This window comes from Equus asinus, chromosome 10, assembly GCF_041296235.1.
Source record: "Equus asinus isolate D_3611 breed Donkey chromosome 10, EquAss-T2T_v2, whole genome shotgun sequence".
In the NCBI taxonomy this organism is placed as follows: domain Eukaryota; kingdom Metazoa; phylum Chordata; class Mammalia; order Perissodactyla; family Equidae; genus Equus; species Equus asinus.
The window spans coordinates 34582001-34605169 of record NC_091799.1 but is presented as its reverse complement, the minus strand read 5'-3'; the positions used below and the strand labels follow the sequence as shown (position 1 = coordinate 34605169).

The following is a 23169-nucleotide window of genomic DNA, read 5'->3' as shown; positions in this document are numbered from 1 at the left end:
AATGACATACAACTAGGATATACAACTATGTACTGGGGCTTTGGGGAGAAAAAAAAAGAGGAAGACTGGCAACAGATGGTAGCCCAGGACCAATCTTCCTCACCAAAAAAAAAAAAAGAGTGGAATGATTGCTCCTAGAATGTACCCCCATCCATGACCTCAACTTCAGGAAAAAGCAGTGAATGCCTCCCTGCCTAGATCCTTAGAAACCAAACACCATCTCTAACCACCTTCTTTGACTCTTGAGAGCTAAATTTTCTTTAAAAGGGACTTACTTTTGGATAGGCTACAGAGCTGGGGCTTAATAAGATACTACGTGTTAGGAACACAGGTAAAACTCTAAGTTAAAAAAAATTAAAAAGACACGAATTAATGGCAGAAGCCCGGCCCAGCATAAGAAAAGGATCTGGCGGTCCTGGCTACCTACCAGCTCTATGGGTGGCTGCTGCCATGGCTTCTGCTGCACTAAGAGAAATCTGAACCAGTGAATTTTAGGAAGGACACGGACAAACCGAATTTCATCTGGGACTCAGGTAAGAATAAAAATTAGTCTATCACCCATCAGCCTCTCTGCAGCCTCCATCCACGGGCCATAATTCTACCACCAAGCACATCTAGTTCCCCTGTTCCCATGGCAGCCCTTTGCAGATCTGAAGGCAGCCTCAGTTTTTCCCTATCCTGATGCCCTACGTTTCCTCAAATGTCCTTCAAACGACAGGCAGGCTCAGGAGGAAGATTCTGTCGGCTCCCAGGTGAGCAAGCTTCCTTCCCATGGGGTATGGAAGTGGACGTCCAATGACCAAGAGGGACACCGGGGAGGGACTTCTGGATTAGGCCAGGCCCACAGTCCCTTCCCTCAAGCTCTCTCTTTGGAGAGCCACAACCTGTGGCCCCAGCCTCACGGGGAGGAGCCAGGGCGATGGGTGATAACCACTAGTCTAGGCAGCACAGTTGACACTTGGGGTTGGAACCCATCAGCTGGTAGCAAAATCAATTCAGTGGCCACAACTGGCACTTTAAAAGCAAACAGAACAGAATGGAAAACTTCAGAATGCTCTGTTCATGAAACGTTTGCTTCAGTAATTTAAATATATGTGTACTGCGTGATGAAGGAAAATACATTTTTACCATGGGTTTGTGATTTAAAAAACCCACTGGTTAACATCACACATGCACACACGTGTACACACACACATATACACAATCCTTCAGAACATTTGTAAAGCATCCTTTGAACAGAACTTGATATTCAGTAACGGCCTGGGGAAACCTTGGCTTATGAACTGACCTGCTAGATGGAGCGTGCCCACATTACCCCTTAGTCCCCTGGCCTAAGAGCTGTTCTGGGGAAAACTCAAAGCACCACGTGGACTCCCCGGGCTACTCAATGAGTCATGCCAGCGTCTCTCACATTGGCTTCACATCCAGCCAACGGTAAACACGGTCAACCCTCCAATGTCTGCTGTTGTAGACGAATGAGGGGCACAAAGAAGGCAAAGCAGAGCAGTAGACTAATATTTGGCCTTTAAACATGTTAGAGTTAAAATGTGACCATGTGATTACCATTTTAAAAAAAGGAAAAAACTGGCAGCACTCTATGTGTGAGTGAACATCGCCTCTTTGGTGATGGTCTCACCGCCACAGTGAGCACAGAATAGGACTCAGTGTTCGTGAACAGCCACTGCTTTTTTCTGGTGGAAGAGTTTCCCTCCCTAAGAGAAACAAATGTATCAATAATAAAAGGGCTTAACGTTACCATCAGGGAGGGGAAAGAGAGGCACAGATGAGCAAAACCCACTGCCAGAACAAAACCAGGGCCAGGAGCCATGCCATGGCCCAGGGGGTAACAGCTCCTATCCCAGCCCCCTCCTCCTCATCTGGTTCACATGCGGCCTGCACCTGCTGACTCACCCAGGTGAGAAGCTGTCTCAGCTTGCTCTCCTTTCTAGCACCGACCAGCTGGGGATCTGATAGAGAATTCTTAGTTCAGAGACCTCTTGTTATTGCCAACAGCCTCAATTCTAGCCCTTCAGAGATACCAAGCCATTTAATCTGTAGGTGACCGTGTTACAAACTCGATCTTCCCGCCTGCAGTGAAGAAAACAACTGTGTTCTCTGAGCACAGGTGTTCTGCAGACAGGAAGGCCCGGGCGGTGGAGGAGGGGGGAGGGGCTGGGTGGGAGCGTGCTGGGAATTGCACCAAGTCAGGAGGTGAGAGGAGGAGTCAAGAGGACAACTAATTAGCCGATTAAAATTTCAACGTGTGTACCCCCAATTTTTACTTGGATCATAATTGTTGGTGCGGTTATACCCAAATGAAGCATTTGGCCACAGTGATCAAATAACGAGTACATTTTTATAGTGGTTACTCATTTTTATATACTAAATAGAAAACTTGAAAAGATGTTATTACCTGGTTTGTTCCTGCTGCAGTGTGTTGGGATCAGGTATAAAAAATCTTACTCGAAAATGCAGGGTACAGGGGAAACCTCCTACAACATTTTTCAAAAACAAATTAAATTTTCCCTTTAAAAAAGTCAAAGTATGTAAACTGCTACTCTCCCATAAGTGATGCATTTTTCACTAGACCTCAGCGTTTTCCATCAATAAAAGGACTAATTTCTAAGACAGAGTGCAGAAGTTAACTGTTTGTTCAGAAATCTCCAAGTCTACAAGTAGTAAAATATTTTTGCAACATCATAGAATGAGGTATTACCTACTTCTTATTACATGTTTATCTTAGGGCTGTGTTCAAACAATGCACTCCACTATCTATATTAGGAATTCTAAAAAATTCTTAAATCAGATTATATAAAATTCACAAAGAAATAATATCCCACATATAGCGATTTTATATTCTTCAAACATTTTCATGTACATTCTTGAATTTAAACACTGCCATGACCATGAGTAGGCTAGGCTGCTATTTATGGCACCATTTTACAGATAAGCCAACAGGCTTAGAGATGTGAGTGAGTACACTTAGGTCACACAGCTGATGACAAAACCAGAATTATAGCATTGAGGTTTTTGATTCTGCTATGCCACATTTCAAAATCATTTTTATACTGGAAAATATTTCATGCTTTTAATGCAAAGTGAATTCCAAAAGTGATCAATATACTAGCAAAGATTATACAAATAATATACTCCAATATGGCTTTATGCAACAATGCTAAGAGTCAATTCACTTGTATGGACAAATTGAGCACATTTCTTTTGCTAGATACGGCAACAGGCATGTTGCTAAGATCCTGTGCTCTTCCTCATGTCAATGTAACCCCTCTCCATCATTGAGTAAATATCCACCAGCCCCATCGACATGCTCTCAGCACTTTCTTGCTCTCTGAAAACTCAAGCCTTCTCCCCACTGGTCCCCTCTCTGATCCTGTGGCTGATGTCCTCGTCTACCTTTGTTCATTCTGGGCTCCATTCTCCCTTCTCTTTAGTACCTTCTGTCTTTATCTCTGTCTTGTGTCAAAAACTTCAATGTTGTGTGCACCTTCAAAGGTACCTCTGCACAGGCTCCTGAGTACCAGTGGGTGGCGCTGTAACTCTGGGTCAGGCTGACTACCTGCACATCAGGGATAGCTAAGTCTTCCCACTGCCTTGGGATGCCCTCTTGGCTCCCCTCCCACCCATAACGTGTCATTATGTGTCTCAGGCATACCTCCTCGCCTTTCTCGTCTTCCTCTGTGCACCCAGAGCATCCTATCGTGTGCTCAGGACTATCCTAGAATGGTCTCTCCCCTCGTCTACGTCTCCACACTTGGCTATGAGCTCCTTGAGGGTAGGGTCCAAATATGGTTTGGACCAGATTCCCAGAGCTTAGCCCCATGCCTTGCCAAAGTCTGAGCTTGGGACACGTTTGCTGAATGAATGAATTAGTGAGAATGAATGACAACCCTTATCCATGTGCACTCACTCCTCTGTGAATCCAAATGAGGGCAGGTATTTATCGGCACAATGGCTCTGTGGCTCCCTGTCAGTGCCTCTGAATGCTAAGGATACAAGCCATGGGAGGTAAGGCCCCTTAGGCCTTAGCTCCACGTGACAGCAGCCGCAGGATCAGAGCCGTGGCTGCTTGTCTCCACTCCTTCCCATCTGGGTGCTGGGGTGGGTGGGGGATGTGGCACATGTGTGTGCACACATCCACCTGCCCTTCACCCCTCAGCCATTCACTGGCCACCTCCTGGGGCAGGGGGCACTGTAAGGAATGCAGAGAGGATATGACAAGGGCCCTCCTCTCAAGGAGCTTGCAGTTTTCCAAGGACAAACGCAGATAACTACGAAATGAAGAAGAATGTTCTGAGGCACAAAGCAGACAATGATAAAGGTGAGGGAGGGGAGAGGGAGTCACAGCTGGTGTAGGGAAGGAGACGGGTCTGAGCAGCTTTGAAGAAGCGTAAGATGTAGATACAGGGCAGCGGGAGGGGAAGGCACTCCCAACAGAGGAAACAGGCTGAGGGAAGGCACAGAGGAGTGTGGACGGGCTGGCATGTCAGCCAGGTCTGTCTGCGGCATAAGGTGCATAGAGGGGAACAGAGGGTGTGAGGTCGGAAAACCAGGCTGAGAACAGATCGGGTGGAGGGTGGGGTGAGGCATGACTTGCAAGTCCACCTAACTGGGAGTTAACCGACAGCACTGGGACCCACTCACGGCCGAGCAGCTGGATGTTGTATTTGTGGCATTACCTCCCTAAGCCTTGGACTCCAGTGAACGGAACTGCTGTTGGAAAGTCCTAGAGGGGTGTGTGTCTGGCTCTCTCCCACCCTGGCTCTCACAGCGGGCTAGGAAAGGCCATCTTCCTTCTCTGGTGAAAAGAAAGTGGGATTCCCTGGCTCTTGGCTGTCTGCTTTCGCCTTTCCCTTTCTTGCTCACAGCTGGTGGGGACCTCAGGGGCTGATCTGGAAGCATCTCTGCTCGCTCAGAAGTGAGACAGGGAGAAGTCGGCTCACTCCTGTTGCCTGGACCACCTGGAACCCAGGCAGCAGTTGTTGCAGGCACACTGGAGATTGGAGGGCAGAAACAGCCATCATACACTAACACCTAGTGTTCAAGTGAAATGAGAAGGTCACACCCACCTTTTAACTGCTTCCTGATGGGTTTGCTCGATTCCAGCCATCTCTGTTGGGTAAGAAAACATAAGATATAAAACCAAACTGTGCAGGAGTCCGGCACGTCTTAAAGGGACCGCTACTCACGGGAGAGTCCACCGAGTCATCGCCGTGCTGCAGACCAAAATATTCCTTCTCGGTCACGCCCAGGTGGTTGTATACCATATCCAGAAGAACTTGACCGGTATCTTGTTTCTGGGGAAAAAAAGAAGTCAAATGGGCAAAATTTTAAATTAGAATTAAGAACTGGTGGTTGAAAGGCTTCAGTGTAGGCAAAAAGGAGTTAAAACATTCAGAGAGATTTTATGCAAACACGTATCCTACAATAAGAAATGCTTTAATAGGGCCGGCCCGGTGGTGCAGCGGTTATGTTTGCACGTTCTCCTTCTCGGCGGCCCGGGGTTTGCAGGTTCGGATCGGTGCGGACATGGCACCGCTTGGCCCGCCATGCTGTGGTAGGCGTCCCACATCTAAAGTAGAGGAAGATGGGCATGATGTTAGCTCAGGGCCAGGCTTCCTCAGCAAAAAAGAGGAGGACTGGCAGTAGTTAGCTCAGGGCTAATCTTCCTCAAAAAAAAAAAAAAAACTTTAATACATTTTAAGTTAAGAAGCCATACGGTACATAGGGAAAGTAGGACTAAGAAAAACTACATAAAGGATTTAAGACAACAGGAGTTTAATTTAATTTCCTAAGATGTCTTCCTTCCCCTTAGCTGAGATTCCCAAGTGATGCTGTCTCAGTTGGGAAACTCAGATATCCCAATTACAGTAAGCTCTCCATGACCCACGCGCGGAGCATCCCCAGCAGAATGCTAATGCCACGTCAGGTTCCGTTGGCTCCTCAGGAGCCATGGAAATGTGAACAGGGAAGACAACTCTACTGAGAGCATGAAGGAAGGTGGCTAAGAATACTCAGATGCCAACCGAATTACCCTCAGAGGGAGTGGCATGTGACACCCTGGGGGATTATCTGCCTCACTGCCCCCGTCATCTGAAGTGAGAAGCCGCTGGGACACTTGACCACACTTCGCAACCAAAGTGAGACTCAGCCACACGCACCACTCAGTGTTTATGGAGCAGGCATGGTGCTGGGCATGGACAGAGCCATACTAAGTATCCCTTTCCGTCCCACCCAGAAAGGCAGCCATGGAAGCACCGACTGCAACATGGTGTGTGAAACGCTGTCAAGGGCCATGAAACGCTCAGGGCACGGTGAACACGCAAGAGGACAGATGGCCTGGGTCTGGGAGGGTGACAGGGCTCACTGCCACCCTTCTCCAGGCGCAGGAGCTAAGAAAAGGCATTTCAAGCAGACAGCCCAGCACAAAGGCACAGGGGTGGGAAACAGCAAGGTGCAATCGCAAACCCTACTTCAACAGGCCGACTTCTTGGAATCCTTTGAACCAAACCATCAAACTTAAGGACAAAAGGAGTCAGAAATAGACCATGCATAGATATCCTTTTTTTTTTTTTTTGGAGTGCCTGAGAGCATAAAATGGGTCACAGTGACCAGCAGGAAGAGAATTAGGTAACTGTCAGGCCCCCTCCTGCAGTCACTTGTTTGGCACGGTCTCATTATTTGGTCTGAAGTGTGGGAACACGAGACACGCCCATTTCCTGAACACATCCCCCTTTCCTGACCGAGGGCCCTTCGTCTGCTGCTTCCTCCACCCAGGGCAGCTTCCACACAAGGGAATCAGGACGGTGTGGAAAAGATGACCCGGTCCACACATTCCAAATTATGAGAGACTCTCCCCATAAATTATGAGATATTCTCTTGATGTGTCAAAGAGCTACCTGCTTCCCTTGTTGAAATTATTACTTACGATTTTGTGTTATATTTAAAATATAGTATCAATAACAACTATAATCAACTGAACATCTCCAAGGAGCCAGACATGATGCTACATGCACTTTTTATACATGATCTCTACTCTTTGCAGCAACTTTGCAAGGTCATCACCACCATCCCCTTTGCCAACGAGGAACAGAGGCCCATGGAGCCTCCGTGCCTCCTGCTGTCAGCAGATGGATGCTCTGCCTGCCTGCCTCAGGTCTGCCTGATGCCAGAGCCTGCGTGTTCCCACGACACTGCATCTCTCCCCTCTGGAGTGCAAAATTCATCCGTTCCAGGATCTATTCTGGACTACTCACCCAGTTCTCAGAAGGAACTGAAATATAATAAAGGACATTTGATAATAACAGGCCTCCCAGCCCAGCCTCCACCCAACAAGAGGTCAGCTTGGTTACACCACATCACTGTCAGCAACCGGCTTGCTCCCTGGGTTGGGGTAAGAACGACTGAAGTCGGGGTCAGCTTTCCTGAAGACACCTGCTCCTGGTTATGAGATGGCCCAGGCTAGAGTCTGAAAACCACCTCCCTGAGCAGAAACATAGAAAGCCATGGAGACTCTAAGCAGCCACCAGGCCCTCAAGTTCAACGTGAGTCAGTTTTGACCAGGCTGCTGGAAGCCTGGGGAGTAGCGCTGGCAGCAGCTCGATGACAACAACGATGTTTACAATGAAGGATGACTGGGTGCCGGCTGCATGCCAGGCTCTGTGCTCAGCCTCATGGGACCACCCCTCTGGCCTGGCGCTTTCCTTAGGCCTGTTTACAGGGCTTCTCATTCCTCTGCCTTTTATTTTTCTTATTGTGGTAACAGTGGTTTACAACATTATACAAGTTTCAAGTGTACATTGTTATATATTTCGATTTCTGTGTAGATTCCATCCTGTTCACCCAAAGACTAATTATAATCCATCCCCACACATGCACCCAGTCAGCCCTTTCACCCTCAACGCTCCCCCATTCCCCTCTGGTAACCACCAATCCAGTCTCTTTTTCTCTTTGTTTGCATCATGTTTATCTTCTACTTATGTGTGAGATCATATAGTATTTGACTTTCTCCCTCTGACTTAATTCAGTCAGCATAATACCCTCAGGGTCCATCCATGTCGTCACAAATGGCCGGATTTCATCATTTCTTATGGCTGAGTAGTAGTCCATCGTGTATAAATACCACATCTTCTTTATCCATTCATCCCTTGATGGGCACCTAGGTTGCTTCCAAGTCTTGGCTATTGTGACTAATGCTGCGATGAACACAGAGGCACATGTATCTTTATGCATTTGTATTTTCAAGTTCTTTGGATAAATACCCAGCAGTGGGATAGCTGGATCATATGGTAGATCTATTCTTAATTTTCTGAGGCTACTCCATACTGCTTTCCATAGTGGCTGCACCAGTTTGCACTCCCACCAGCAATGTACGAGGGTTCCCTTCTCTCCACATCCTCTCCAACACTTGTTTCCTGTCTTGCCAATTATAGCCATTCTGACTAGAGCGAGGTGATACTTCATTGTAGTTTTGATTTGCATTTCCCTGATAGTTAATGATGTTGAGCATCTTTTCATGTGCCTGTTGGCCATCTGTATATCTTCTTTGGAGAAATGTCTGTTCAGATCTTTTGCCCATTTTTTGACTGGGTTCTTGGGGGTTTTTTTGTTGAGCTGTATGAGTTCTTTGTATATTTTGGATATTAACCCCTTATCTGATAGATGGTCTGCAAATATCTTCTCCCAATTGTTAGGTGGTCTTTTCTTTGGGTTGATAGTTTCCTTTGCTGTGCAGAAGCTTTTTAGTTTGATGTAGTCCCATTATGTTTATTTTTTCTTTTGTTTCCCTTGCCCGGTCAGACATGGGACTTGAAAATATGCTGCTAAGACCGATGTTGAAGAGTATACTACCTATGTTTCCTTCTAGAAGTTTAATGGTTCCAGGTCTTACATTCAAGTCTTTAATCCATTTTGAGTTAATTTTTGTATACGGTGTAAGATAATGGTCTACTTTCATTCTCTTGCATGTGGCTGTCTAGTTTTCCCAACACCATTTATTAAAGAGACTCTCCTTTCTCCATCATATGCTCTTGGCTGCCTTGTTGAATATTAGCTGTCCATAGATGTGTGGGTTTACTTCTGGGCTCTCGATTCTATGCCACTGATCTGTGTGTCTGTTTTGTGCCAGTACTGTGCTGTTTTGGTCACTATAGCTTTGTAGTATATTTTGAAATCAGGGAGTGTGATATCTCCAGCTTTGTTCTTTTTTCTCAGGATTACTTTGGCTATTTGGAGTCTTTTGTTGTTCCATATAAATTTTAGGATTCTTTGTTCTATTTCTGTGAAAAATGGTGTTGGAACTTTCATAGGGATTCCATTGAATCTGTAGATTGCTTTAGGAAGTATGGACATTTTAACTACATTAATTCTTCCAATCCAAGAGCACGGAATATCTTTCCATTTCTTTTGTCGTCTTCAATTTCTTTCAACGTTTTATAGTTTTCAGCGTACAGATCTTTCACCTCTTTGATCAAAGCTCCTCCTCCTTAAATCACGTCCTTCCCTGGGGTTCTCAGAGCCCCCTACTCCGGTCTCCTCCTACCTCCCTGGACAGTCCTTCTCCGTCTCCCTTAGTGCTGGTTCCTCATCTCTCCAACCTTCAAACATGGAACCTTACCCGTATCTCGTGTCGACTCACTTCTCGGGTGATCTCGTCCAACTGCAGAGCTTGAAACACCATCTCTACCCTGGGAGCACCCACATTTGTCTCCCGACCCCGACCTTGCCTTTAAACTCCTTATCTGCATACCTACTACCATTTCTATGTATAGGAGGAACAGGCATCTCAAACTCAACATGTCCAGAACAGAATTGGTTATTTCTGCTCTCAAACCCGTTCCTTCTGCAGCCTTTCCCGTCTCTGTAAACTGCAACTCCGTTTTGCCAGTTGCTTGGGCCAAAAACCTCGGGAGTCATCTTGAGGCCTCTTTCACGTCCTAAGTCCCACTGATCAGCAAGTTCCATTGACTCCACTTCAAAATATTTCCAGACTTGGCTTACTCTTAGCCACCTCCGCGCCACCACCCTGTCCAATGACCCTCCTCCTCTCCCCTGGCTGTTGTCATAGTCTCCTAGCCCTTGCCACCCTCACCCCTAGTCTACTGTTGACAGAGCACTCAGAGTGATACTTGAGTCGATCATGTCAGGTCCCCACTCAACCCTACCAATGCTTTCTGCCTCACTCGGAATAAAGCCAGTGCCCTCAGGATGACCTACAAGGCTCTCCACAGTCCCCTAGTCCAACGCCTGTTGTCTCTCTCCTCTCCTCTCTTGCTGCTTTCCTCCTTCCTCATTCTACTCCAGACATACTGGCTTCCATACTGTTCTGCAACTACACTAACTGGGATCCTGCCTCAGGGCCTTTGCACTGGCTGTTTCTTTACCTGGAATGTGCTTCCTCCAGGGAACCACAGGGTTCTTTCCCTCACTTCCTTTAGGTGAGGTCTTCCCCAATCACTTCTATAAAATGACGACCCCACCCCTTGTCCTGCCCTGGCACTCGCTATCTTCCTCATCCTACTTCGCTTCTCTTCTAAGCACACAACACCACCTGATGTAGTCTCCATTTGTTTACGGTCCATTTCCTCCCTCTAGGATGGAAGCTTTAAAAGGGCAGGGACTTTGCTCTGTGTTGTTCACTGCTGGATTCTCTGTACCCAGAACAAAGCCTGGCACATAGCAGGTGTTCAGTAAACATTTGTTGAAGAAACATCAAGTTCTTGTTAGGAAGACGACAGACAGCTGAGGAACAGCTCCAAGACTGACAATAGAAATTTTAACAAAGCAGCCAGATATAAACTAAGCTGTCAGTCTACAGCATCTGGAAGAGGCCTCTGTGACCTGTGCAGAACACCCACCATGCTGTGACCTCACACGGACCACCCTCTCCTCCTGCCTGCTCAGCCGTCAAGGTCCATAGTGACCTGGGGTCAGGAGGAGGCGACCTTATGCGTGGGGTGGAGGACGCAGGGGTGAGTGTTTGCCACTCTTTGAATTCTTGTGGCCTTTCATCATCTCCTAGTCGCTCTCCCGTCCCTTTCTCTAACACCTTTCCTGGCACACTGAACTTGCCAGGCTGGGGCAGATGCTGGCAGCCAGTCCAGGGCTGGGGTTGATCCTTTAGGACTGGCCAGAGGCAGCGAGAGGCAGGCAAAGGTCAGGGGCCCAGGTGGTGACCGGGGCGGGGTGTGGCGGCAGGGACTGTTCCTGTCCGAGCGTCTTACTGCTGGCCTGAGCCAGACCTCATTTCTGGTCCTGCCTCTGCCTCGGGCTTGAGGTGGAAAGCCAGGCTCTCTCCGAACCGCCATCTGTGAGGCTGACCGGCTCCCGCCCTCCAGATGGGACCCACCCACTCAGAACATTTAATGAGCACCTGCTGTGTCAGGCACGGGAAAAGGCACTATTCCTGTCCCCCAGGAGCTCCGTTTAAACAGCCACATATGACCTAACAATTACAACTATTATGAACGCAACGTGACAGGGGCTCCAGTGAAGCAGAGGGCACCATCACTGCAGAACCGTCTCAGGAAGCCGAAGAAGACATCACAAAGCACCATCACAGAGTCGTTCAGTTCACATCACAAAGGAGAGAGGAAGACGCCACAGGGGGAGGCAAAAAATGTGGACAAAATTTCCAAAGGTATTTCCAGTCCAATCTCGACACACCAGATCTGAGATCTCAAGCTTTCATTTTCAAATAATTTTTTTTCTTCATTTCTATTTATCGTGAGGGTTAACGCAGGAAAAAATTCGATCGGGAGAACTTACGTTAACTTTAAAGGTCTGTACCAAGCCATCTAAAAAGCGGATGCTGCAGATGACTTCGGATCGGGTTTTCTCTTTGGGTAATTCTGAGGTGCGGATATTATTAATTCTTCCACCCAACGCACGTAACCGGGAGGTCATAACTATCGTCGGATAACCTGCAACAAACAAAAATGTTGTGAGCAAAATTTACCGCTCAATTGTAACACCTTCAGAGTATCATGTGGCTTGTTTATCTGTGTGTCATCTCTCCCTGGGTGAACCCTCTACGTTTATATTTCTCAGGCTTTCAATTTTTATTTATGTTTTACTATTTTACATAGTTGTGTATTTTACCCTTAAGGTTTTACAGAACTAAACGTGGTGTAAAAATGATTTAAGGCATGAAGATATTTATTGATAAATGAGGCTACATTAAAATTAAGAACTCCTATTCATTAAAAGACATTATTTAAAAGAAAGAAGGCAACCCACAGAGATATCTGCAAATATACATATTTACAAGGAAGGTGTAAAGAGCCGCTACAAATCAATAAAAGAAAAAACCTGGTAGAAAATGGGAATCACATTCCTTGTCAAAGAAATGCAAAACATACAAGTTAAAACTACAAAGCAATAGTACCACGAACCCATCAGAACGGCTACAATGAAATCCGACAAAACCAAGTGCTGACCATGGTGTGGAGCCACCGGAACCCGCACGCACTGCTGGTGAGAATGTCAATTAGCGCGACTACTTTGGAAAACTGTCTGGCAGTATCTAGGAAAGCTGAACATGTGCATATTCTGTAACATAATTCAACTCCTAGGTATATTCTCAACAAAAAAAACTGTATATTTATGCACAAAAAGACAATTTTCATAATAGCCCCAAACCGGAAAAAATGCAAATGCCCATCAACAGAATGGATGAATTGTGGTCTAGTCATATCGTGCACGCCTATACAGCAAAGGAAATCAATGAACTACTGTTACATGCAACAACATGAATTAACTGCTCTAATGTTGAGCAAAAGCAGTCAGACACAACAGCTCACCTGTAGCATGAACCCATTTAAGTAAAGTCTAGAAACAGGCAAAGCTAGTCAATGCTAATAGATAGGCTAGTGCTTACTCTGGGTGTAGTGATGGGCAAGGGGGTACACAGGGGTCTTCTGGGATGCTTATAATATTCTCTTGATCAGGGTGCTAATGACACTGGGGTAGTCACTGAAAATTCATCAAGCTCTATATTTATGATTTATGTACTTCGCTGTATGTATATTTCAAAATCAAGCTTACTGAAAAAAAGCACCTGTATGAAGAGGGAATTCGAGGGCAGTTTACAATCTGACCGCAGTATATTCAAGGAACCGTAAGGAAAGTGGTTTACTAGTGAACTCAACCGTGGAGTGACAGACTAAAAGACTGGAAATGTGTCCAACAGAGCACATGGTCACATCACGCAGGCAGGAGGGCCAAGGTCTAGACCAGCTCCTCAGCTTAGAGGATGGGGAGGCGTAAATCTGATGAGGTCAGGTGGAAGAGCAGGATAACGATGAAAGACTTAAGAGCAATTTAACGTTCTTTATTAATGCTCTGCAAACTTCCTATGATGAGCTGGGCCTTTGCACATGCTATTCCTTCTGTCTGGAAAGCTTTCTGCTCCTCTTCACCTAATTAACTCCTATCCAGGCCTCAGGGCTCAGCACAAGCATCACTTCCTCAGGGAAGCCTTCCCTGATGTCCCCAACTACTCGTATTTGTGTTACAGGTTCTTTTCTCCAGCGCTCATCATAACTTCACATTTACATCTGACGACGTATTTAATATCTGCTTCTGCCACTAGAAGCCAAGCTTCACGAGGGTAGGAACCGAGTCTAGTCTTGCTCACTGCATCTCCAATACCTCGCTCTGGCAGGCAGTCAATAAATCTCTGAATGAATCAATGAATGAAAGGAAGAACGAAACGAAGCCAAGACTCATCATCTGGAAAAACAGTTCAGCCTCATAGACAAACTCAGGTTGGTGGGAGCGGGCAGGAGAGAAGGACAGAATGAGAGTGGGGGCTTCACTCAGAATGCGGCCTGGGGGTCAGCGCTCCTGACACTGACGTGCATGCAGATGGCTTGGGGATCCTGTTAAGATGCAGGCTCGGCATCAAGTAGGTCTGCCTGGGCCCTGAGAGTCTGCATTTCTCAGTCTCCCAGGTGATGCTGAAGCTGCTGATTCAGGGTCCACACTGTGAGGGGCAAGTCACAGAGAGCTGGAAGAGCAGCACCAAACCTCAGGGCAGGGCCGAGATCAAGATGTGGGGATCGGTAGCAAGGAAGGGATGAGGACCAAGTGGCCGAGAGGCCTGAGAATCAAGCCCCAAGGGACCACAGAGGCAGCTTAGCTTCAGGAAGTAAAAACACAATGACGATGAAAGCTTCTAGAAGATACACTGAGGAGAGAAGGGTGTACTTAGGCCCTTATCCTATTTAAGGAGCTCCCGGCAAACCTCCGTTCTCAGTGAATAGGGATAGGGGATCTCAAATATTAATGAAAAAAATTCCTGGGACCAGCAGTGGAAGGAAACTTATTCAGTCGCTTATAAAATTCCACCCACCCCACCACCTCCACCTTGCCCTTTCCAATGAAAACGTCATCAGAAGCAGGGACTCATTTTCTGAGTAATACCAAAAGTTATCGGAAGACAACAAATGTGTTCCACAATGCTTTAACCACATTGAATTTAAAACGTCAAAATTATTGTTTAGTCCTTGTCTAAGAATTTCAGGTGGGTTATAAGTTTGGGTTTTTTTTTTTTTTTTAAAGATACAAGAGAACTATTACAAGTGTGATTCTTCGTGGGAGTACACATCAGAATTACCTGGGGAATTTAAAAAAAAGATGCCTGTCCCGGCCCCACCCGTAGACGGTGATTCAGCACCCTGGGGTGTGGCACAGAAGGCCATTCCCTTCGGGAAGGGCTCAAAGGAAGGGCCAGGCTGTCAACGGCTGGAGGAGGGGGTTTTCAGGGAACCTCAGGGTGGGTTTTGGATGGTCAGACAGCACACAGGGTCTGTGGAATCTGAGCCATTCACCCAGGGCGTCCACATCACAGAGTGGGGCAGGTCCTCAGAGCAGGTGAAACTGACAGCTAATCACACCACGACTCCGGACTGAAAAAAACAAAGGTGATTTCAAACCGGAGCTCCCAAATGCAAGTCACATGGCTGGCATGCCAACTGCAGGACTGATCTTCAAACTGCTCCTCATCGCTCCGTGGATCAGCCATCGCCAGCGTGGGTAACGGCGGGACTCACGAACTTAACCGTGGTTAATGGTGCTCCCCAGCACAGTCATGGAGCGGCTGACAAAATAAACTAGACCAGCAACTAGGAAGAGATACACTTTTCCCCCCCTCACATCGATCTGTTACATAAAGGGTTTGGAACCTAACGACAATGTCATAAAAAAGAATCTCATAAAAATTGCAGAAATGTTCTTCCCACAATTGTTCCTAAAGCAAACTGATAAGAGTAGGTCCGATGTTGAATAACCACATAATTGAGCCATGTGGTGTTGTCAGATTGTCTTGGAATTATATCTTAAACAATCCGGTCAGGACGACAATGGATGCTGACTAACTGCCCTATTTCCTGTACCACAGCAATTGGGGAACTCAGGGTTTCTATGGCTTCCTTTATAAGCCTCTTAATTCTGAACAAAGCCACAGCCCAACCAGGGACACACTGGCCTCTCCAACCAGAAATGATCACAGCTGCAGCTGACGCCTTTTACAACATGGAAGCCAAGCTTGTTCTGTGCATATTTAAAAAAAAATCAAACAGTTACAGCTTTAGAATCTGTTTTGCACAATAACAAAAGAGATTCTACCCTATAATCTTTTTATCAAAGACCATACTTGCAAAACATGATAGAAAGAGGCAACATCTCACTCAGCGCACAGTAGGGGCCCAACACATAAGTGTTAGGGGTAGGACACATACTAGGTACTCAGCAAAAGGCATTTTATTGACAATGCTAACTAAGCTTCTAATGCCATCAGGTGTTGACTGTCGACTCTGGATTTTGTAGGCAATGCTGATTTCAAATACCTTACAGATATGCGTTCTGTTTCTTAAAATTTTACTGCTTTTAATAAGCTTGCTAAGGTTAAAAGGTAGTTATTGATAGGCCATAAACCTTTTTTTAAAGATTGGCACCTGAGCTAACATCTGTTGCCAATGTTTTTCTTCTTCTTCTCCCCAAAGCCCCCCAGTTCACAGTTGTATATTCTTAGTTGTAGGTCCTTCTAGTTGTGGCATGTGGGATGCTGTCTCAGTGTGGCCCGATGAGCGGCGCCATGTCCGCACCCAGAATCCGAACCAGCAAAACCCTGGGCCACCGAAATGGAGCGCGCGACCCTAACCATTCCGCCACGGGCGGCCCCAGATCCGCAATGAACCTTTGACCTCCTCTACAAACTCAGCGGACGCAGAAGCAGGCGCACGTTGCCACAGGCTGCCCCGCCCGGGAGTGTGGGACACCTACCATCCTCCCCTCTGGCCTCCTTGCCTGCCCTGGAGCCCGAGACAGGGAAGAGGCGATGCTCTATTTCGTAAGGGTCTACACGCTGCTCTGGGGAACTCTGTTCTTCCACAAGCCCACGAACCACAGACAAGGAGCAGGGAGAGGAGCACATTCTTCTCCAATAGAGTTAGAGCAACGTGGCTCCACTGCGATCATTTTAAAAGAGTGTGTTAAGGTTATTCTACACCCTTGTTTTTAAAAATAAGAAGTTAGCCCTCTCACTTGAGTGCAAGTTTCCGTTTAAAAAAAAGGAAGAAAGCAGTCATGATTTATAAACACCTAATTTGCGAGTAAACCATACAAATGAACGGGGGGGGGGGCTGGTTGCAGGAACCTGCGTCAATAATCATCAAGCTGACCTAGCCCAATGCTACCACCTAGTGGCCACCAGAGGAAACACTTCACCTTCCAAGGCAAACACAGGTAACAGCCATGCTCCCTCCTTGTTGGATCATTCGGTCTGGCCTATTTAAAAAAACACAACACACACTTCACTACATATAAGGCCTAATTCTCTCCCTTTCCCAGGTGAACTCAGCAAAGCTCTTTTTTTTTTTTTTTTTTTTTTTGCTATTTATGAGCCCAACAGATGCCTGATCGGCTGGAGACGGGCATTTCTAGCACAGAAAATAAACACTCATGTACATGTACGACTAGCCATGCTAGATGGATGACTCGTGAAATTAAGCATGCTTCGCAAATACCAACATTTAATCTACTTAAGATAAATGTTTTATTTGTTAGTATTGCTTTCTCCTCCTCCTCACTGTAAGCACACAGCAGTTAAGCTACATTATTATGGGTTAACCAAGTCTTCGAAGGGCAAACCAGGCCCTAATCACGACTTCATCACACACAGACAGGAAAGCCAACCACACGCTCAGATGGCTGCCTGCACTGCACACAGGCCAGCTTCTGGTTTCCGTCTGCTTTAAGGTCGGGCCCAAGTGCTCCTTAGACGTCCCTGAAGTGGGGCAACTCTGCTACGGACAAAACTGACAAATACCTGGATGCGGATTAATCACGTATCAGGCACTGGACTGAGAAGAGATCAAACTGTAAGAATGCATGCTGATAATTAAGTGGCTAAAAGAGACAGTGACTAAAACGAGGCTTTTTATACAAGAGACTTAACTAAAACTTTAGTGTACTTAAGAATTATCTAGGGAGCTTGTTAAAATGCAGATTCTTGGGCCCGCCCGGTGGCACAGTGGTTAAGTTCACGTGTTTATGCTTTTGTGGCCCAGGGTTCGCCGGTTCAGATCCTGAGGGCAGACCCAGCACTGCTCATCAAGCCATGCTGAGGCAGCATCCCACATATAAAGTAGAAGAAGATGGGTACGCATGTTAGCTCAGGGCCAATTTTCCTCAGCAAAAAGAGGAGGATTGGCAGCAGATGTTAGCTCAGGGCTAATTTCAACCCCACTCCCCCTCCCCCTCCCCCCAAAAACCTACAGATTCTTGGACACCACTCAGAGATTCTGATTTTGTAATGACTCAGGAAATTGCATTTTAAAACTTAAATTCTCTTTGAACTTACAAAAAAGTTGCAAGAAAAACAGAACTCTTGCATATTGCTGTTGGCCTGGATTCAACTGTGAACATTTTGCCACATACATTTTCTCTCTCCTGCACACTCCTCCCCCTCCCCCCGCTTTTTACTGAACACTTGAGAGTAGCAGATTGTGTCCCTTTACCTCGCAATATTTTAGCACATCTCTCTCAAGAACAAGGGTATTTCACAACAACAGTACAATTTTCACACTGAAGCAATTTAACATTGATAAAGCACTTATCTAATGTACCGTCTATGTTAAAATTTTGCAAATTGTTCTGATGCTGTCCTTTATTTCTTTCCTTCTGATCCAGGCTCCAAACTAGGACCTTGCCTTGCTTTAGTTGTCATATAGAAGTTGCTTTTTTTTTTTTTTTGGTGAGGAAGATTGGCCCTGAGCTAACATCTGTTGCCAATCTTCCTCTTTTTTTGCTTGAGGAACATTAGCTCTGAGTGAACATCTGACCAATCCTCCTCTATTTTGTATGTGGGTCATTGCCTCAGCATGGCTGACGAGTGGTGTAGGTCTGCACCCAGGATCTGAACCTGAGAACCCGGGCCACCGAAATGGAGTGGGCTAAACTTAACCACTATGCCACAGGGCCAGCCCCCAGAAGTTGTATTTTTAACAAGCACCCCCAGGGGACTCTGATGCAGGGGGCCTGAGCACCACCCAGCGGAAAACGCTCAATCAGATGATCTCCAGGGTTCCCTTTGGTTGACCTTCTGTGCCTAGAGCCAGGGGCTTGGTTAGGTGGATGCCCTACGTCAGGTTTCCTGCCTATGTTACCAGTCGCTTCCCAGGGCTAAAAAGAATTTCCAAAGTTGAGCAGCTGTCCCATCACTCAGTCTGGGGAAGCACTTCCTCAGGCATTGCTGGAGTACCAGCCTCTCCAGTCTATATGTCAGTGCCGGGATTAGCACTGTTGTCATAACAGAGGGGAAGAAAGCAACAGTTCAAAAAGTATTCTACCACTTGATATTACATAACCAGATGTCTTGGCTTGTTCACTCAAAGTAGTTCACATCTTTCAGACAGCAATTCTTAATTCATAACATCCAAGTTATAAAAAAGACCACAGTGCCTTCTGTTATGCACATTCTTTCTCAGAAATGGACAAGAGTCAACTACCAGTGTCGTAAGGAAGAAAAAGGAAAAGAGATGCATGCGTATTGTGTGATCTATTGGGCTTTGCAAATATTAATGAAACTCAGCCCAACTAATTAAAAATTGATGATTTTAGTTTTCATTTGTGAAATACCCATATGTCCTGGAAAACACTTCTATATACACTATTTCACTTTATTAATTTTAAATTATGTGCAGCTCATAACAAGTTACCATAAACTAGTACACGAAATTTTTTTCCTCATGACTAATATTTGTAAATTTATCAACACTACACTCTGCCATTTTCTCCCCACTTAGTTGACTTTTTTAGTTTCCAAAGTACAACACTGCATAACAATAACAAAGATAAATATACTGACATTTTAAAAACTAACTTGTAAACATAATCACTACTGAATATTTACTAAAGTAGAAAAAAATCTCTTCATTAAGGGAGGCATTTTCATATTGCTAATTCAGCGTTAAAGTCAATAAATTAATTTGTCCTGAGCCTATAGACAGAAAAATTTTTAAACAACATCTTTAAAGTTTAAACTGCTAATGATAACGATAACCACAGCTGACAATGGAAGTTTTGGGTGCACAAGACTTTAATTTGGGTATGCATATATAAAAATATTTAATATCTTTTATTTATAAAGAAATGCTTCTGTGAATGCCTTTATGGAGGTTTTTAACTCCCAGATGTCACATTATTCTCCACCACATGGGAGAAAATGCTCACACAAGTCACTTTAGAAACGCAGCTCAAAACTCAAATTATCTTGCAATTGTTAATCCCAATACCCCAGAAGTACAATCTCGGAATCAAATCACGGGTTCGACAGATCCTGCAACTTGTTCAGGGAGGGGATGTCTGACCGGAGCCCCAGGGGAGCACAGTGGAGTCATCTGCAGGATTGGCTGTGTTCATGGAGACCCGCAATGAGAACCCTTGTTCTCAAACAGCTTCAAAATGTCAAATAGTTTTCTCATCACGGAGCTGGGGTTTATTTATAGGTTCGACACCGTGACACTTGCAAAACTAACAAAATAAGAGTTTTACTTGATCCCGGGAGGATGACGAGAAGTAGGTTTAAGCTCCCTGAAGGGCAAGATAAAGAATGCTGTGGGAGCTGCAGGCGGTTTTGGGAGAGAGGTAATGTTGCTATAAAGAGAAACCAACCTCTTATGTTCCATGAGCTGCGTCCTCGGGGCTGGGATGGGAAGCTGCCTAACCAAGACAAGTTTGTTCTTCAGTGATCTGAAAACTCACCTTCAACTTGTGCCTCTTGTCTCCTCCTTTTCTTAAAGCATCCCACTGAGGCAAAAGCACAAATTTTAAGCGCACAGCTCTCAAGAAGGCCAGCAGGAGCTCCCGCATGGCCCCTTCTTCCCCTCCAGGGGTGACCACTCTCCTGACTCTCAACATTATCACATTTTTTAAATGAGATTTTTAGAAGGTGGTTGTCTTTTTTAATGTTTAGGAAAAGGTCATCTGGCACAGTGCTAAACCAGCCCCCTCCAAACTTCCCAGGACTCCACCCTCCCAGGCTGTTTCTCAGCAGGCCTGTGGATGCTGCTGGCAGCTCGTCTGGTGTGTGGGCCGTAGAGAAATGAGAAGAGCCGTCACTTGGCCTCCCCCCAAGGAGGTCTTTGACCCGTGACTGGTAAACTTCTCCTACTACGTGCAACTCAGTCAACCCAGAAACTTCTGAGGCCAGCAAACCTGCTCCTGGGAGAAAAAGGGAACACACGCCACCCACGGAAGGACCAAACCACACCACGCTGAGGACAGTGACTTCCCAGGACTTACTAACTAGACAAGCTAACCCTCCAGCCACCAAGCAGCCAGCTGAATTCCCGAATCAGACTAGGACTACAATTTCACAGGCTCATCGATCTTGTTTACCATTACTTTTAGCCTTTGTTATTACTTTGGCAAAGGAGTTCCGGATCGTTGACTCACTCAATATTCATTTACTGGGCGCTGGCTCTGCACCAGGCCAGGGAGTGGAGTGGGGGCGGGGGGGGGGGGAGGCAGAGGGGCCTGGAGTTTCAAGCTCCAAGGGAGATGAATGCCCTGGGTGCCAGAGGAACAGGAAGGCAGCTCCCGACCAGACCAGGGGGGCTGGGTGGCAGGACCAGTTCACCAAGGCTTCACGGGGAATCTTACAGGATAAAGGGAAATTGGCCAGGTGGCAGCAGCACATCCCGACACTGCACGTGCAAAGGCCAGAGGGGAAACACATGCACATTTTAGGAACTCCAGGGGAACAGAGTTAGTAGCAGTGTCTGAGGAATAACTGACATCCTAGAGAAATCTCAGGGAGGAAAAGATGAGGTTCTTCGAAATTCCAAGGGGCCATCACACAGGAGGAATTAGGATATGGTATGAGGCTGTGTGAGGTCAGCAACAAGGGAATCAGAAGTGGGTTGGAACCCCCCCTTAAGCATTTATCAGCTGTGTGAACTTAGATCATTCCCCCTGAGACTCAGTTTCCTTACCTATAAAAGGGGGGAGATTTTCTCTGCTTTCCAAGGTTGTTTTAGGCACTAAAGATGGTACGTATGCAAATTAACTGGCACCTAGCAGGGCCCCATCAATGGTACTTATTACTACTATCATTAGACTGATGTTTTTAGACCCCAAAGGTTCAATGGGTAGAAGATGAAAGAAACAGATAGCCCTTCAACAGAAGAAAGAGCTTTCTGAACAGTCAGGGTTGCACAAATATGGAAGGGACTATGTTGGGAGAGAACGAGCTCCCTGTCACTAGAGGTGATCAAGCAGAGAAGCCGGAGGAGACCCTTGGTGAGAAGGTTGCAGAAGGCAGGCTGGCACTGGAGGAGGTGGGATGGATGAACTTTGAGCTTCCAGGACCGAGATTCTACTATGATTTCAGTTTCAACAGTGCCAAGGTTACATTTCTGTATGTGTAAGCCCTACTCAGCAGCAGCACTGTTCAAAACTGGATTTTCTTATATGGATTTCCCAGGAGAAATATTCTAAACAGATAACTCCTCGGAAAAAAACTAAAATGGCCCATCAAACCATGAACTAGGGGATAAAAGAATATGAACAGACAAAAAGCAATACACAAAGGCCAAAATATAGACAACCGGATGTTTTAGACTGAGCTGTTTTATGTAAAATTAAGCTACCAATCTCTTTTCTTCCTCCCTCTGAACAGTTCCACTAGGCCTCAAACAGACTGGAAAACAGGATGGAATAAATTTACTCCACAGGGACACGAATCAAGTTGCATAAACTTTACAAAAATACTGTGCTAATATTTGCCCTCGGGGCACAGACACGCCCATTTGGACGTCGGTCCATGATATTTCTATCTTCGGCTCCAGCCCCCACCCCTTTACAGCCAAAAGCAGCAGAAGCCCTCAGAAAAGAAAACAGCTAGAGTCACTTTGAAAGGCTTGAGATGTGCTAATCGCAGCTCATCCCAGCCAAGAAGCAGGAATCTCACAGCCGGGCCATCCTGCCAGCTCCGTGCCTGCCAAGGAGTCTGCAGCCAGGGGTAGCCTGGCCAGAGAAACCCGAGCCTCACCACCAGCAGCCCTTGCCATCACCATCCCTCAAGGAAACACAGAATAATACCCTCCAACCCCTCCCCGCAAGGTATCACCCTACTTATCACTAATCAGCCAACTGACTGGGAAAGTCACTCCTCCATTTTTCTTCAGCCCAGTTTCCCAGCTTAGAGCGCTCTCAGGCTGCTTCCAGTTTTCAAACCCGCTGCCTGGAAGGTTTTAATCCGAGGGGCCATATCAGGTTATATTAGGTACAGCAACTCTGTTGGTTGCCAGCGCCTCTAGAAACCAAGATAAAATGTATTTTTATGCAGCCTCGTCAGATTTCCAGAGCTTTATGACTTGGTGAGATGGGGTCAGAAAATTAATGAGAGGAAACTGCATTAACTCTAAAAATGACTTATAAAGGCATGCCAGAATGCCCATCACAGCAACAGCAATTCGGAATAATTGAGTGCAAATAATATATCTTGCTGCTGCCGTTGTTGCATGTACTTGTACTGAGGCCTTCCACGTGCAGGGAGCTGGGAATATAGACAGATACAATCCGTTCTTTGATTTCAAGGAGCGCCTGGCGACTTGGACCAGGAAAGCTGCTGCCTGGCGGCCCCAGGTG

At 46.1% G+C, this 23169-nt stretch overlaps 1 protein-coding gene across 5 annotated transcripts in view; it reads right to left on the bottom strand.

The window, feature by feature from the left end:
* PTPN3 (protein tyrosine phosphatase non-receptor type 3) overlaps nucleotides 1-23169 on the bottom strand; it is a 139098-nt gene that overhangs the window by 60868 nt on the left and 55061 nt on the right. For 4 of the 5 annotated variants that reach the window (XM_044779077.2, XM_044779079.2, XM_044779075.2 and 1 more), the window contains exons 2-5: nucleotides 11782-11936; nucleotides 5205-5312; nucleotides 5085-5127; nucleotides 2414-2492 (exon numbers count right to left, since the gene is read on the bottom strand). In XM_044779077.2, coding sequence (XP_044635012.1) covers nucleotides 2414-2492; nucleotides 5085-5127; nucleotides 5205-5312; nucleotides 11782-11936 — 385 coding nt within the window. The remainder of the gene's footprint in view (nucleotides 1-2413; nucleotides 2493-5084; nucleotides 5128-5204; nucleotides 5313-11781; nucleotides 11937-23169) is intronic. The other variant, XM_070519055.1, reaches the window with a different exon arrangement.